The sequence below is a fragment of the Pagrus pagrus genome (assembly GCF_965226575.1).
Source record: "Pagrus pagrus genome assembly, chromosome: 8".
In the NCBI taxonomy this organism is placed as follows: Eukaryota; Metazoa; Chordata; class Actinopteri; order Spariformes; family Sparidae; genus Pagrus; species Pagrus pagrus.
This window is the reverse complement of record NC_140192.1, coordinates 20586186-20603523: the sequence shown is the minus strand read 5'-3', so window position 1 is coordinate 20603523 and position 17338 is coordinate 20586186. Positions and strand designations below refer to the sequence as shown.

Below are 17338 nucleotides of genomic sequence, written 5' to 3'. Positions count from 1 at the left end.
TCCAGAATATTTCATTTTGTGAATAAAACATAATAATTGTTTATTGTGTAAATGTGTTTAAGATACGGCTCTTTTTAACATTTTCACGTCGGCCATGTTAACAACAGCAAACCAACCGACAGATGACCAACTTAAGCTTTTGCCATTTAAATTTTATAGTGTACTTTACTTGGTAATTCTGAGGTAATCGCTCACCATCTGCCAGCCTGTGCAGTACTGCAGAGGAAAGACCTGAGGATGTACATTATAACTACTGCAAAATCTATTTACAGAGAAATTCTTGCCAAACTCTACTCCATATTTTGAACATTTGTAAACACAATCTAGGTAGGTGGCTGAGCAACTAATTTAATAAAAGAAAAAATATATGGTACATCAAAGACTGCTGTTCAGTTCAGTATATCATCACATTATGTAACACATTATATCAGAAAGATAAAGATACAACATACACACAGCATTCAAACAGTTCTTTGATTAAAGGGTTACTCCAGTGAAGTAAAAGTCAAAGCAGCAGAGGTGAAGGTATCCTGACTTTTAGGCAAAAACCCTGTTCCACGTCCCATAATGCATCTAGAAAGCATCTTTCAATAGACCACCTCTTTCATACCTTACTTCATTTGTAAATGCCCCCGCAAAAGGAAAATTCCTTGCAAGAAATCCTACGTTTTTTGTTTCTTTTTTTCCTAGGAAAATTTTTATTTTTCTGTAAAGTAGGCATTTTATAATAAAACCTTCAACCTTCATCACAATAATACTGCTGAATGTATGTTCCCTGGAGCTAGCAGTAAAGACCATTCTTAGGATGCTTCACATTCACAGTTTTGTCGTCTTTATCCCTGTAAAAAATGACAAACCAGACCAGGCATGATGAGCATACCACTGCATGTTTTGCGATAAAGCAACTGACTGCAGTGCTGGGGTGAGCTGCCATGTGCCTATGCTGCAGCAACATACACGGCTAGCATTAGCTGCATCATAGGTTGTTTAGCTGGCCAGCCAACAAGACTGCAACTCTCTATCATTATTACTGATGAGTTTTGAGGCTGGCTCCACCTTTTAAATACTGCACTGATGTTCAGTTGTGTTTTTGTGGAAACAAAACAAAGTGCATAGAGCATGGTTGGTAGTTGGTGGGGGACTGGATGATTGCAGTTGTAGGCTGGGGGCCTGTATCACAAAGTGAGGGGCAGCATTGTATTTTAGGGCTTAAGTCTGTCCTCACCATTTTAGCGACCACTTTGGGTTTAAAGCAACATTTATCAACGTATTTTTGAATCGTGTAAATCTTTCCTTACAGTGACGTTGTCTCTGTCTCCTGCCCAGGGACAGCAGGTGTAAATTAGCTTGTAGCTAACTGTGGTACAGCTAAGAAGCTGTGTCCCTGTCAAATAAATAAACCAACTAATAAATAAATAAAGCGTTTTGTTTGTAGACTAATGTGATTAAACAACTTTTGCTTGTGTTAGCTTACTGCTACCTTGTTACACTAATGCTAAATTTCCCTTGTACAAATTGTAAATAGCATAAACACAACCACCAAAATATAAATATATATTAGCAGCCTCAAACAACAACATTACCTCCTTTTTATTTACTTCTGCCAAGTACATCCATTTGTGGGTTAGTTGGTTTGTCAGCAGGCTGACACAAAAACTACTGATTGAATTTCCATGAAACGTGGGTGGAGGTTGGCTCTCAGCCCAGAATAGACCCCATCAACTTTTGGTGCAGATCTGAGTAAAGGATGTTTTATCTCACTTTCTTTAACTTTGTGAGGTAGGGCGTTTTCCCCCATTTTTGTAGATTTTTCCATCACGCATGGATCTTGATGTAAAAAGAAAAAATCAGATTGCTCATCTTTGTATTCACTTTTCATTTTTCTGACCCTTATGTTGCACTCTCACACCATTAGACCAGGCTGTAGGTCTGTAGCACATTAATTGAGTTGACCTTCTGATAATGATTGACACCTCAATAACCTTTTCTATGACAGCTGCTCTTCTGATCATTTATGCGGTCTTGTCATGAAATGCTTCCATAATACAAACTGATAGCACTGACCCCCACTCTTACCCCAGCCTACCTATCCAGATGTGGTGTGTTGCAAATCTCAATAGGTTGCACATATCAACAGAGCACCAGCTCTTTGTCTTGCCTTCAAGCGTGGTCTTTTTGTTAAACACGACCTGTGCAACCTACTACTTTTGTTGCACCGACCCGCCTTTAGCTCACTTTGTGATACAGGCTCCCTCTTCAAATCTTAGTAGCCACAGGGGTTTGGGTGAAGTTACTGCCATTGGTCAGCAATACTTGCAAACCCTAGTCAGGAGCGTGTTACTGAATGCAACTTTATTCATTATTGTTTTCATATGAAGGGAGGGGATCTTTTGGAATTGTCACACATTATCTTGGGCTTGTTAAAATCCATTTGTGCTTTAAGCTAACTTTTCATTTTGTGCCACTTTTTTTAACATTTAAAAGGCGTAATGGTAGAATATTATTCTAACAATCCAAACACTTATGTAGTTGGAGGTTATTTACTGAGTGAGCTGATAGAAGGTGACCAGTAGCTTTTGTGTAAATAATTTTATAGTAATAAAATGTACAACAAGGAGCTCTTGTTCATTTGCAGTGATGTGGAGGTAGATTGTCATTAGCTACTGTTTGAAGGCACAGCTCTGAAACGCTGCTGAATGTCTTATAAAATGTCCATCATTTAACTAACGAGGTATCAACAGGTAGAACGCTTTAGCTTGCAGTTACATTAACATTCCCCACTTACCTGTGGATACTTAAACTCAATTATCACATACTGACACTAGCCTGCATACTCTTTATACCAAATACAACAAATAAAAGTAAACACAAATGACTCTCTGTGTTGAAATCTTCTGTTACATGTTACTTCTACTGTTTCTACCAGATAAGTACTCAAATATATTTACATGTATATCTCTCTTTCACAGGCTTTACAGGTAACAAAAACAGGTTAAGCTGTGTATCAACTCATCTTGCATTAAAACACCATGAAAGGATTGTAACAATGTGCCAGTATTTCTACCCATATAAACTTGCTATTACTATTTTTAACCCTTTAAGAATGATGATTTATGAATTAACATCTGCTAACTTATTTATCTAACTAACTAAAATCAGTCACTGTGATAATCTCTCTTAGTATAAACAAAAATGACAATAAAGCATTTTAACACGCTTGTGTGGACTCTTATTCTGAAAGCCCCGTCATGAAATAAACCTTAAATAAACCAAAATAGGACACAATATGCATTACAGGAAGTAGCTTTAGCAAGCTAGCAACGATTAGCACGTCAGCATTTCACTACGCACACACAACAGCTCTTTAGCTTGCTTTACACTGGTGCATGGCTAAACTACTTTACTAAAAATACTCTTTGAGTTCACCATGCTCTACACAGTTAATTAGCAGACACAAGCCTTTCCAATATTCAACTCTGGCTTTTAATTTCAGTGACTTTATCTCACACAGGAGGTTACCGGGTGGCGCCCTACGTATTAACCATGGGAGACTCAGAAGTGGTTTCTGTGTGTGAAATTATAGTTTCTCAATGCTTCCTGATACCATTCAAACAGGACTGAACCAGAGTACATGGGTCATGTGGTGGAGGAGATTAATACAGAAAGATGCAGAGCACATGTTAGTGGCCTTTCACATGTACACCGTTTCAGCATTTCTTAGTGTCTATAATTATGTCCCTCTTGTTCCCTTTCAGGCTTTGCTAACAGGGTGAGGAGACCAGTAATTACAGGCGTTGCTTACATTGATTGTGTATGTTGGAGGTTTGACGTTCGTAACCTGCCAGCTGAAGCTTTTAGCATAACCATACTAATGTGTGGCAAGGATCTGCAGATTAAACTAAATGAGCAAAAAGGTCCAAACGTAGATTTAAACCAGCTTCTATCGTGGGTTAAAAAGTCAGCTGCATCAAATGTTTTGTTGGCAGTTCTAATGTCTACTCATGTTTGGACCTCCAAAGAACGACCCGTATTTGTAAGCTTGATTTTAAATTTGCTTTGCTGTCCAAGACTTGTTTCCAATGGTAGAGGGCATTATGCTAGTCTGCAGCAAGGGAAAATAGTCCAAAAATACAATAACCCCCAAAGTACTTCTACCACCTGTTGTGGTGTCACCTGTGCAACCTAAACAAAGTTTTCAATGTGTGACCACCATTCCAAGGGGTAACCGCATTACACTTCAACATCAGATCATTGGTAAATATATATATAGTATAATATAAAATAGAAATTAACCAAAGCCATAGCAACTTGAGTTATACTGAGTAACACTGAACACTCAGTTATCCCACGCCTGATATACTGCAGCCGCCAGTGCACTAACCCTCATTGACTCTTCACCATTATTTCTCTCTCTGTGCACCACCACACACCCCACCCTCGCACTCTTATTCACGCCTGCTGTGTCAGGCAATTTGCTGTCGTTGTGGACTCGATTCCTCAGCCCCAAGACAGGATTGTTGTGATTCCTCATGGCATCTCTAAAGGCAGCACCTGCACAAGGCGCTTGCACAGTCCGTTCGTTCCTGGCCTGCCTGGCCATCCTCCTCCACGACTTGCACACAGCCTGGAAGCCCCTCTTAAAGTTCTCATTGTAGTAGCCGTAGATGATGGGGTTGACGCTGGAGTTGGAGAAAGCCAGCCAGTGGGCGAAGGGGAAAATGTAGCTGGTAAGCAGGTCCAGCTGATCTCTGTCCAAGCCTGCGTAGTCCGCCATCATCATGAGTGTCCAGAGGGGCAACCAGGACAGCATGAAAAGCAAAGCCACCACGATAAGCATCTTTATCACCCTGATCTTTTTCTGCGATATCGTCGGTTGACCGCCTCTTCTACCAGCAACCGGATCTGTGGCGCTGGCCAGCGGCAGGTCTCTGTTTGCAACCACTGAGGAAGACAGTTTGATGCTGATGCTCAAGTACATCACTGTGATGACAGTGAGGGGCACCAGGTAGATGAGCACTAACAGGACCGCCGTGTAGACCTTGCTCATCTGAGGGTTGGTAAAGTTTTCATAGCAGGTGTACAAAGGGAATGTGTGGTTGAAGTCATCGTTGTAAACCATGTAGTGGAAAGGAACTTTGTCCACAGTCAGTGCCACAGCAGCAGGACACATGACCAGCACTGCTAGCACCCAGATCAACAGAATGGCTGCCTTGGCAACAAAGACAGTCGGCTTGGGGTGTAGAGGGTAAACGATACAGCGAAACCTGCAGTATGTGAGGACAAAAAAGTACTGCCACTGATTAGATATATGACTAAACATACATAGATACATACATACATTCTTATTAATAACTAATATACTTACTTATTAAACATCAAATTAGTTTTCACAATAATCTTTCCTTTATGTAAGTATTGATATAAATATTTAAAATATTGATGAATCCCCATCTCAAAAGAGCCAAAAAAATGTTTTAAAATGTCAAATCTTTCATCAAAGATTACAAAGGCTCGTAGCAAAGCAAGCAAATACTTAATATGTGACCCATGTTTGTGGCGTGGCTCCAGGGAGGCCAATGTTGGACTGAAATATCTTCTATTTATATCTAATATAATACATTTGGTACAGATGTCCATGTTGCCTCTAGGATAAATAGTATTTGGTGAGTTATTATTAGGTCATAGTTTTACTATGACTATGGGGGGAATGGATTTCATACCCTGCCACAGTCGTCTGGTTCTGACTGGGGGCCCGCTTTGCATTCCTGATAGCTTGGTTCAGGTTGGCTCTTGCTGACCTAAGGGTTTATAGTGGCTGGCATGTCACCAGATTTGATTTAACGTCATTTTTGGTAACTCTTAAGTACTCTAACCCCTTAATTTTCTCAGTAGATAACCTAGTAACGTAACATGTAACTTTTTAATTACAGTAATCTTGTAACATAATGAGTTACTTTTAAAAGTAATGTTACCCAACACTGTAGGTAAGTTCTATAGGTCAAACTTAACATTGCTTGAATTCAGTCACTTAAATAGTTTTATCATGTCATTGTCCTAGCATTAGCTATTAAACCACAACATACACTCACCTTTCAACAGCAATGGCCACCAGGGTGAACACTGATGCAGAAACGGACACTCCCTGCACAAAGCCACTCATCTTACACACTGAGTTGGAGAAGGGCCAACCTGTTGGAAAAATGACAAATGCTCAAGCTAGTGGCATAATCTCAGTGTGAATACAGCTGTCATGTTCAAGGAGACACAAAGTGAGATGTGACAGGACAAAGGACCTGTCGTGCACAAAGGATGGCTCGAGTTTACCATTTGCAGACTGCTTGAATAGAGCATCACATTAGCAGAGAAAATTGATCTCAAGGTTGTAGAAACTTGCAAACCAAATAATACAATACGCTCCTAGTTCAACTAAACACTATGATGCAGACGAAGCCTGAGGTACTTCTAGCATGATTACCGATTGCAACAGCAATATATAATCAATGTAAAAAGATAAAATATTACAGTATTTAATTTCTGCACCCAGAACTCACTCCTGAGCTTCAGTGAAGCTGCAGAAATTCCCACAAAAGAAGAAGCTGCAAATTATAAAGTAAAGTTCAACCCAGCAGGCTGCACAGAAGATGTCTACAGTCAGCTCAGTTTCAAGGTGGACACCTAAGATTAGTGTCACCAACACCTGACCAAATGTGAGATATGGTCACAATCTGCCCTCCTGTTCCTGAGTTATGGTATGGAATAATGAAAGTGTTTTGCAGAACACTATGAGGTCACAGTGAAGTTGACTTTGGACCTTTTGTCTATAAAATTGCATCGCTTTGTCATTTTGTCCATTCAGACATTTTTGTGAAATGTCATTAAAAGCGACTTTTTAAAAAAGATGACGACTCCTCCATTGTTGGATGCATCAGCGTTGACGGTGAGGAGGACTACAGAGGACTGATAAAGAGCTAACCAATTTTATTTGTAGCACAATTTAGTTACCTTCTATTTAATTTTATATATATTTATCTTATCTATCCTATTTAAATTTGTATTTGTGCTTACTTTTTCTATTTGCAACTTTGTCTTTGTGCGGCTGCAACACTTGAATTTGCCCTCTGAGGATAAATAAAGGATTATCTTAATAAAACACTTAAGGATTTCCGACTGGTTTCACAGCAGACATGACTTTTATCCAGTTTCATCCAGTTAAATGAAACTCATCGCGAAACAGTGTACAGAGTTTCATTTGGCCTAGATTAATATGTTTAAGAAAAGCACAGGCAATGTTTTCATAGGGTGCAGCCCTAACAGCCTAGAGCCCACACAGAGTTTATTATACAAACATGGGTTGATGATTGAAAGTAACCATTAGCCCGCTAATTGTTATTGATGGATGCTATCATGGACTAAAGGGCGGCTGTGGCTCAGGGGTAGAGCCAACGTCTTGTTATCGTCTTGTTGAAGGTTACTGGTTCGATTCCCCTGATCTGCATGTCAAAGTGTCCTTGGGCAAGATACTGAACCCCAAAACTGCTTCTGATGTGCTTGTCGGCACCTTCCATGGCAGCCACCACCATCAGTATGAATGTATGAATTACTGTAAGTCGCTTTGGACAAAAGTGTCTGCTAAATGCCCTAAATGTAAATGAACTTAGTCAGAAATGGTTGTTCAGAAATTCACAGTTCATGCTCCAAGCCTCCTCTGTATGGAGGACATATTTGGTCATAATTAAAATGAAGAGTCCAAATATAAAATTAAATATATATATATATATATATATATATATTGCTGCTAGGAAAAATCAGGCCATAATTAAACTTGTAAGAGGAAATTGTAAAAGCTAATTTAAAATGTGAAATGATAAATGTGAAAATGTAAAGAACATGTAAATAATTCCAGAGAGTTTCTGTGCACTAGTTCGACTTTATTTTCTCTATTGTCCAATAATGACTTTTAGTAGATAGCCAACAGGTGCTGCCTGGCATGCATTTGCTTTTACCTCATGGTGGTTATTTGTTTAGTTCATTTATTGATTAGTAAAACAGTAAAGTGTGGTCAGCTCTAGATCTTAATAGAAGGACAAACTCACCTGCTGGCAGAGTTCAGCCAATCCCTAAAACAAACACCTTAATAACCTCTCGTCATGCATGCCATGATAAGCAAACAGCCAGAGGACCTTAAATGTTACTCTACCGCAGTCATGGTGGTTGCTTTAAGTGAGTCTGAGATTATTTATTCCACTGCACACCTGCGTTGCTTCATACCTGCGCCATCCCACTGTGCCATTCTGTTACATTTCTGTCTGTAGTAACCAACGAATGATGGACTCGATCCAATCTGTTTGGTTAATGTTTAACAAGATATCAGAAGCATCAGCGGGAGAGACAGCAGTCTCATAGTGTTTATGTAAAACACAGATGAAGGACTCCTCCTGTGTCTGCACATGACAAAGCCATAATAAAGGGGCAGCGAGAATTTGTGTTATTCAGTAAACAGGCTTTGAGAACACAATCTCTTCATCCTCACATCCATATGTCTGTGCTTATGAATGTGGTGTCGTGATGATTTTTCATTTATCATCTCTGCCGGTCACGTAACTTGTGCCACATCTTTTCATTACATTGGCTGTGCCAATCACAGTTGTGCATGTTGAAAATGATTCATTGGTTGAGTAAACATTATTGTTGTAATCTTAAAAGAAAGATACAAGACACAAATTAACAGGAGACCACTGTGAGCCACAAAATATTGAAAAGTAGCGTCAGTTTCAGTGAACTATAGTAGTCAGCAGGGAAAGATTCAAGCAGAAGTCATGAATGGGATGAAATGCAGGACTGATGCTTACAAATATTTGCATACATTATATTCAGACTCAGATGTTTTGTGTTTTTGTGTGATTTTAAAAGGAGAAACAAGTTTTAGTCTAACCCAGTACAGAGTTGACCTGACATCTCTCTGACAGCATGACCAGACAACAAATATAATATGCATAATAATGGTAGGGATTATTGCAGGGCTGCTGTTTTGAACTGCATCAAATCAGTTTGTGCATATAGAAACTGTTACTGTTATTTAACTGTTACCTCGTTACCTCAATATAATTGGTTGTGACACATTAAAGGATACGTTCACGCCCCCAAAACAAAGAAAGTAAGGTGCAGTTTTGTAGTCAACCAAATATTTTTGGAGCTTCACAGCAAAACAGCGCTGAAGCGATCTCCTAAACAACCGAAGTAGATGGGGACTTGTTTTAAAACGTTTTTTCTTTAAGTCCCCATCTACTTCAGTTGTTTAGGAGAATGCTGCAATGCTGTTTTGCTCTGAAAAATGTTTTGTGGACTAAAGCCTAGTTTATGCTTCTGCGTCGCGGCGACGGCGGAGCTACGTCGTCGACCCTACGCCGTCATTGAGCATTCGAAGTTCTGCGTCGAGGGAACGCGTTCAATTCACCGCCAAGCCAGGGGGGGGGGGGATTGGTTTCGGGGGGTTCTTGCTCTCTTGCACTGCAGTTGCGGTCAGAGCGGATATGCTGTGTAGCATTCTGGTCACAGTGTGGGGCTACAAGCTACATGCTACACAACACCAATACTCCTCCTGCCCTGCTGGGATCTCACAAAGCATGGAGTTCACAAGCAATAGGAGACAAGCATGCAAGCAGCAGAAGTAACTGGCGGTGTTGTTATACTGTTGACCGGAAAAGCAACTGCCGGAATGACGGTCTGAGCGGACCAATCCCAGTCCTTGCCGTTCGCGTCTCGACGCGTCGACGTGACGCGTAGTCAGGATTTTTTGGAGGCGCACGTCAGGCTACGGCGCAGGGTCTGCGTAGGGGTCTGCGTCGACGACGTAGCTACGCCGTCGCCGCGACGCAGAAGCATAAATCAAGCTTAAGACAGTTGACTTTCCATCGGCATGGGGGTGAGTAGATAATGACACAATTTTCATTTTTGGGTGAACTAATCCTTTAAACAAACAAGAACTATATGAAGCAGTTAAATGTACATAGCTCAGATACAATACTGAAATGATACGTACAAGCTGAGCACAGATGCTTCATCAGGGGTTATGGCTCTTTCTATGGGGTTGCCTTAGTAACTCTGTAGCCGTTACAGAAAGCAAAAAAGAAGCTTATTATAACTCATAAAACTCAGGATGTAACTAACACTGTGAACTTTTCACACATTCTTTTGATCCTTTTCATGTACAGTATGACCTTCTATCTAAACACATTTCTGGTTCTCACATTTTTGACAGAGCTGTTGAGGTTACCTTCATGTTTCTTTTTCTTTTTCAAAGAAATCACCCAAAAAATCTGAACTCATCAATAAAGCCATCATAAAACGCTCAGATCCTGTTAAGTAGCTCCTGATTCTTTTATGTGGTCCAAGACGTCATTAAGAATTGGCTGCTCGTTCATCCATAATGTGTTAGAAAAAAAGAAAAAGAAAATTTGTTTCAACATTGTTTCCACAGGTGCATCCCACTTCAACTAAATTGCATCCACGTTCCCCTCACTTGCGTCTTTGTGTGTTTTTCCATTCCCCTCACTTGTTTCTCTGCCTCGCTCCGCCTTCACCTCAGCCCCTCGTTAGTTTACTTTGTATTTAAGTCCAGTCAGTTTTTTAGTCATTTGTTAGTCATCTGTTCAGATTCTTGATCCTGCTGTCGATTTGTGTTGTGTTTGCCTGTTCCTCTTGTGTCCTCTATGTTTTTCTTTATAAGGAGTAATATCTGGCTGTGTTACTGTTCACCAGCTACTCTCCAATGGTGTCTGGCTGACATTTGGAGCTAGACAGGTGGCGTACAGTGGGTTTATCTGAGTTTTTTATTTAAACCGCTTCCTGCTGCAGTTTGAAACAACACTGAAGAGTGGTGAGAGTGAATCATAACCCTGAATAATCTCCCTGGGCTCACGCCGCGTGTGACGGCTGCATCAGTGAGGTGCTGCGACTTGCACGCTGTCCACACACACAGAGTTGCTCATGCAGCACTGCCACTGTGAGCACAATATAATAATAATCAACAGGTAATTTTTACTGTGAGCCGCGCTGCTTATGGTGCGTTCAATTGACCTCTGACACAGAAAAGTTCTATGGAACAGCCAAACGGAAACTTTTGCAGGATCTGCGTAGTCCGAGCTCGCCAACATAAACATGGATGACATCACAGTAGTATGGCGGCGCACACAGTGAACAGCTACTTTTTACCTAATCATCACTTTTTTTACTTCATATAGTGTGTGTTTGTGAAACGTGCAGTAAATACAACTTGTAATAGAAGTCTTTGAGAGTATGTGTTAGGAGTCGTCGACTCGTGTCTTTTTTTAAAGTGCTATAGTGTTGTATCAGCTGCTGGAGTTGCTGTTAAGTTTGCAGCCTTGCCATTCAAACACCCGTTTGCAGCGAGCGTCCATGTTGCGTCCGAGAAAATGCTGTGGAACGCTTTCAGATTGGAAGTCATAGGAACGCACCATTACTGCTCTAATAACCTGTTAACATGGGTGCCGAAATGAAAAGCAAGAAGTTCCCTGACGCACACGTTGCTCGTGCTGGCAGTGTGTCCAATGCATAAGTTACAGGTTGTAAAATGCTCCATGGATCAGAAGGAAGTGATAATTCTCTGTGGGTCTGCTCTGTAAGTGACCCCTTTTACATTATACATAATCACTTCGTAAATATATGACTTTGTTTTGTCTTTGCCTCACAGAAAATGTGACATTAATTAGTTGAAACCAGCAGAGAAACAGTTTATACATAGGTGGCGCAGGCACAGTGACTGCTGTTTGTACTCCACACCAACATGGTCATGAAGGCTGCTGAGGTAAATCAATAAAGCTGATGAGGTTAAAATATTGAATATATCGTGTTTGTTTTAAATTGAGTATATGTCAAAAAGGAGTAGCCAATTATCAGTATCGGCCCGGAAAAAGCCATAGTGGTTGAGCCCTAGTCTGAGTACATTTCTGAACAAGTATTTTTATTTGAGTAAAAAATACTAAAATTAACAGTAATTTTACTTTAGTACAATATTCTAGTACTCTTTTCATCTCTGGTAATATGCCAGTTTAAAGCCAGGGCTTTGTTCTATTTACATTCACCACATGAGGCAGAGCAGGCCATCAGTCTGGGCACTGAATATAAAGGTGCAGGCTTCAGTTGTACATACCCTGATGTGTTCACTGTCATCACATCAAGTCTGCCAGTGCATGAGGCTGCAAGGCAAACATAAGCCACTGATAGACAGCCCTAAAGACTACAATTACAAAATCAATTTGATAACCTCTATAATATTTTCTTCTACATATTTCTGTTTCATGGTGTGGTTTAACATTATTTCTGGCCTACAGGTAACATTTCAATAAAGTAAGCCCTCATGAATTTATAATCTGTACGATCTGTCAGATCGAGGTGTGACCCCCGCCTGTCAAAATGAAGGACAATGAGAAAGTCTGACAGCCTCTGACTGTATGATCATGCTACTGTTACTTGATTTGCATTTTCTTTTACATCATAACGGTGAAAACCAAAAGAGGCCTGACTAACATGCATGCAGTAGAATCATAGCTGGATGTGACCTGTTTGCACCGCTGTAACGCAGCAATCATGAGTATCAAATTAAAGCGGTTCAAACACTGATATCTTACCAAAATATTTAGCATCACTCTGGTCAAGAGTCTTCAAAACAAGAAGAGAGGTCTGACTTTAGGGCAACACACTAACAATAACCTGTTATTGCACAGAGGAGGACTTAAGAAAAGGTGATCACCTGTGATGAGGTTGTCCACCAGTGTTGTAGGGACGCAGAAGATGCCAACCAGTAGGTCGCTGATAGCCAGGTTGAGAATGAAGAGGTTGGTGACTGTGCGCATACGGCGGTTTTCGGCTACGATGAGACACACCAGGGTGTTTCCCACGATACATAGCAGGAAGATGAAGAAGTAGGCTATGATGTAGCTGGAGGCCACATACAGAGAGTGTTGATAATAGGGGGAAAAGGTAACTTTGGTGAAGTTTTCAGAGAAATAGAGACTTGTATTCATAACAGCTGCTGTGGTGGCTGATCCCTCGAGCTCCATCCCGTCCTTGGCTGTGCTGTCCTGTATCTCCATCCTCTGAATGCACCAACACTGCAGGAGAAACCAAACAGTGAGAGTGAGAGAGCTCATTTAGAATTCAGTTTGAAACAAACAGTATCAAAGATATCACCCGATTCCTGTGATACATGGGAAACAAAAACAACACACAATGTCTCATCTGGAATATGTGTATTGTTGTTATCTGACCCTTCGCTTAATTCTTCTCCTGTGTAGCAATTATCCAATCATAGCTTAAAACCTGTAACCCTAACAGCTTGTCAAGCTCTGGATTGCTACAAAATGCTGTGGCATGAGGCTCTGTGTCCACATAGCATTTTTTTCTGAGCACCAGCATCTTTTTTCAATTGTTCCCAATGAGGAGCGTGCGTTTGTATTAACAGGCAGCTGTCCAGAGAAAATGTGCAGTGCCCAGTGTCTTTTTTCCGGGCTCTCTGCCTTTTTTTGCAGCTGCTCTGAGCGCTTCGAGTTGAAAATCTCTCAACTGTTCAGAAAGGTGCTGGTGACGTCACCGCTGATCTTTTTCCTGGCCTTGGCAATAATATTAAAGGTGCTATTTGTAAGAAAAGTTGATTTTTAGGTCTCATTCCCAACTCGTCAAATACTGGCGCTTTCGGATTGGAGGACGAGTCGGCCACCATCCCAAAGCACTAGTTTTTGACGAGTTGGGTTTGAGACCCAGAAATCAACTTTTCTTACAAATAGCACCGCTAAGCTATTTTACACACCATGTGTAAACTCAGGGCCAGTGCCGCAGTTATGGTGCCCTACAACTCTCATCAGGTTTGCATCATATCAGTTACTCAATAATGACATTAACTAAACTACACTGCTGCGCTTGAAACCTGATTTATAATTGGAAATCTGTTGCTAAGCCGAGATCTTTTTTTACTACTGAACAGGATTAAAGACTGGCTTGACTTTCTCATTGGCCTGCAGTTTTTTTTTATGCATGCAAATTGACAGAATTGCAAATGACATTTAGTGGCAGAGAAACTCATAATAAGCTGTGAAAGCTGATTTCATCCAAGTTGAGAATGATCAGGCAATCACAGAGGAAGTTAATGTGTGCAAATAACATAAATAGTGCTAAATGTGTGATGTTGTTTAACCTCACAAGCAACTGAGTCATTGAAAAAGTCTGATTCATAAAACGATGAGTTGTGAAGTTTAGTCTGCCATGCCACTATGAGTGTGAAAAACACAGGAATTGTCACATATTCATGTTTACGCGAGCATAGATAGATTCACATCACACACAGGTTACTACAAATTGCTTGACTCGGCACGGCAGTCCAGGGCAGCAGAGATTTGCTTTTCCATTACAACAGGGCTACCTGCTTGAAGGTGTGTTTTTTAAATTGATGACACACTTGTCTTGAGTAGTGTTTAGAGGAACAGCTGTGAAAAAAAGCTCTGCTAATTCAATGACAAACGCGTTAAATGCTTCACAAAAAAAGTCCTCCATTATTTATATGTTGCATAGGAACTCGGATACACTGAGATCAGTGAACAAGAGATGAACAGTCTGATAACCTGACTCAATTAATACTGCATAATATTGTTTCAGTAACATATTGTGTTCGTAAGCACCAGCGTTGATAACTGCGCCTGCTGTAGCTGTGTGACGTCATGACTCGTCTATGTCGGGCTGCTGTACGAATGCTCGCGACACGGAAGTAAAACAACACAGTTCAGCTCTATGCTCGTGTGTGTTTTTTTCAGCAATACATTACATGGTGTCAGAAGTCTGAAGTGTAGAAAATAAACATCACAGTTTGAGCACCCGAGGATCGACTGGGATGCTGCCGACTTATACCAAGAGTTTGAAAGATTCCGAAGTCATGTCACGTTTGTCTTTGATGGTCCGCTCTCGGAGCTAGCAGCTAAACAACAAGCCGGCTGGCTCGGTACGTGGCTTTGGGAGCAGGGCAGGGAAGTGTACAAGACATTCACCTGGGCTGTGGGGGAAAAAGAGGATCCCTCTAAAGTGCTGGATAAGTTTGCAAGCTACATCAGACCAAGAAAGAATAAAAGGATTGCAAGACATCACTTCAAGCAGAGGAAACAAGGTCAGACTGAAAGTTTTGACAACTTTTTGAAGGATCTGAGACTCATCCTGACTGTGAATATCCTGATCCGGATGATATATTAATTGATGCAAAGAGTCTAAGAAAGGCTGCTGGATAGAGGTGAGGAGCTGACACTGCCGAAAGCTATTGAAATTTCCCAGCAGTTTGAAATGTCACAAAAACAAATGAAAATTTTCAGAGAAGAAGAAGCAAAGGTGTCTGTAGTGACTGTGAAACCCAAACACCTTGCACTGATGGACTACAGAACTACTCACTTGAGTCAGTAGGCCTGTCACCTGCACAGCTGTTAATGGGCAGGAGACCTCGCAATACGCTGCCAGCTGCTCGAGCTCTGCTCACACCAACAGTTTATAATTCCCTCAAAGTGAAGCGCCTGCTAGACAAAACAAAAGGCACTCAAAAGTTCTACTATGACCTCAAGAGAGCAGGAAACCCTCCTGTTGCTCTTAAACCTGGTGATGAGATCAGGATGCAGCCGTATCCTGGCAACAGCAAATGGTCTCCTGGAGTTGTGGTAATACAAGAAGTACTTGTGTTTCTGTTCTGTTTATTTCTTCCTTGTTATTTGGCTTAAAAGCTGATATTACTGTGTATATTGAACAATGAATGTTTGATGTCCGAGTTACAGAATTTCAGGTAACAAATAAGCAGTACTGAGTTTATTTGAAGTTGAGTGAAATGCAGTCAAGTTTGTTTAATGTGTCTATTTTTTCCTAAGGAGGGGAGATGTAACATATTGTGTTCGTAAGCACCAGTGTTGATAACTGCGCCTGCTGTAGCTGTGTGACGTCATGACTCGTGTATGTCCTAGCGGGCTGCAGTACGAATGCTCGCGGCACGGAAGTAAAACAACACAGTGGTTCTTTCAGTAATACATTACAGTTACCAAACCTCTGTCACGGTTTGGGTTTTTTGGTTTGTTGATCTTCTGTTTTATTTTGTGGTTTTAACCCTTTGTGTCTTGTTTTTACTTCATTCTCCCAGTGTTATAATTTATGCCGCTAATATACTGCTGTTTTCTGATCGTTTACAAACTTGAAGGCGTGATGATGATGACTGACACAGATATCAGAGGAGATGACAGCAGTCAGTTGAAATGCTGCGTTCATCAGGCAGACTGCTTGATTTGACTGGATTTCAGGGCTGCAGCTTCAAGAGGATCTGTTAGACTGATGACAAACCCCAATTGTGAACGTGTGGCAAATGCCGACCCATGTGGAGAGCAAATGTTGCCTGCTAAAGCCAGAAGCATGTATTGACACATGGAGGGTCTGTGCTCGGGGCAAAGTGTGTTTAACAGAGTGAGACAACTCGTGTGCATGAAGCACCATGGCGATGCAAATACACACAGCTGACACACTGCCTGTAGGCAATGTGTTCTCTGGCAGCAAGGGTTCCTGAGGGACGGCTAAAAATTGATAAATCTATTTGCTTTGATTGGTGGATTTCTTACAGGATTTCTGATCACCATGGCAAATATATTTGCTTTCTCCCTGATAATCTATGTCCTTGGTTACCCCTGTTCCACCAGGGAAGTTTGAGGGCCTGTCCAGAGCTGACCTGATCATGAACCAGTTCTTTGCCTTTGGACAGCCAAAAAAATGCCCCCCAGGCAGGAAGCCTGGTTTAAGGGTGGCACCAACAATTTGCTGGCCAGCAAAACCAACTCAACTTTTGTGTAACCATTTTGTAGTGTCTTACTCTGCCTTCAGAAGAAAAACCAAAGCTTCAGAATGGACGTGAAATTGAAGCCGCAGTCATCCAACGAGGACACAAACTGTCTCCTTGCAGTGTGAAGTTAGGAATTGACTAGAGCGAGCTTCAAGAACAAAAATAGTGTACAAGCAGATACAGCAGGATATGAAAAAAAGGCTCAATAACAAACTCAAGAAACTGAAAAGGAGTACAGGGACCCAAGGGAGGACGGTGGTCGCAATGGTCGGCCACAGAGAAATAAAAAATTCAACATTCCTGGACTGACTAAACTAAGCAACAGCAATGCTGGATGATACGCTGATGCAAAGTTTCACTGTTCCTGGTAAATTACAATTTTATCTGTTTTACCTTGTTGTTGTTACCTAGCAATCTATTTGTGGATGTCTACATTGGTCTAAAACAATCCCCAAGCAAGCATAGCTACTGACGTCT

General features: G+C 41.0%; 1 protein-coding gene across 1 annotated transcript; it reads right to left on the bottom strand.

Annotated features, from left to right (window-relative positions):
• Window positions 1-4336: 4336 nt before the first annotated feature.
• npffr1l2 (neuropeptide FF receptor 1 like 2) lies at window positions 4337-15453 on the bottom strand (the record flags this gene model as incomplete). Its single annotated transcript, XM_084360911.1, has 4 exons — window positions 15445-15453; window positions 12770-13130; window positions 6090-6189; window positions 4337-5264 (listed from the first exon to the last, which is right to left on the bottom strand). The coding sequence occupies exons 2-4, from the start codon at window positions 13110-13112 to the stop codon at window positions 4337-4339; spliced, it is 1371 nt and encodes a 456-aa protein (XP_084217037.1). The 5' UTR covers window positions 13113-13130; window positions 15445-15453.
• Between the last annotated feature and the right edge of the window lie 1885 nt (window positions 15454-17338).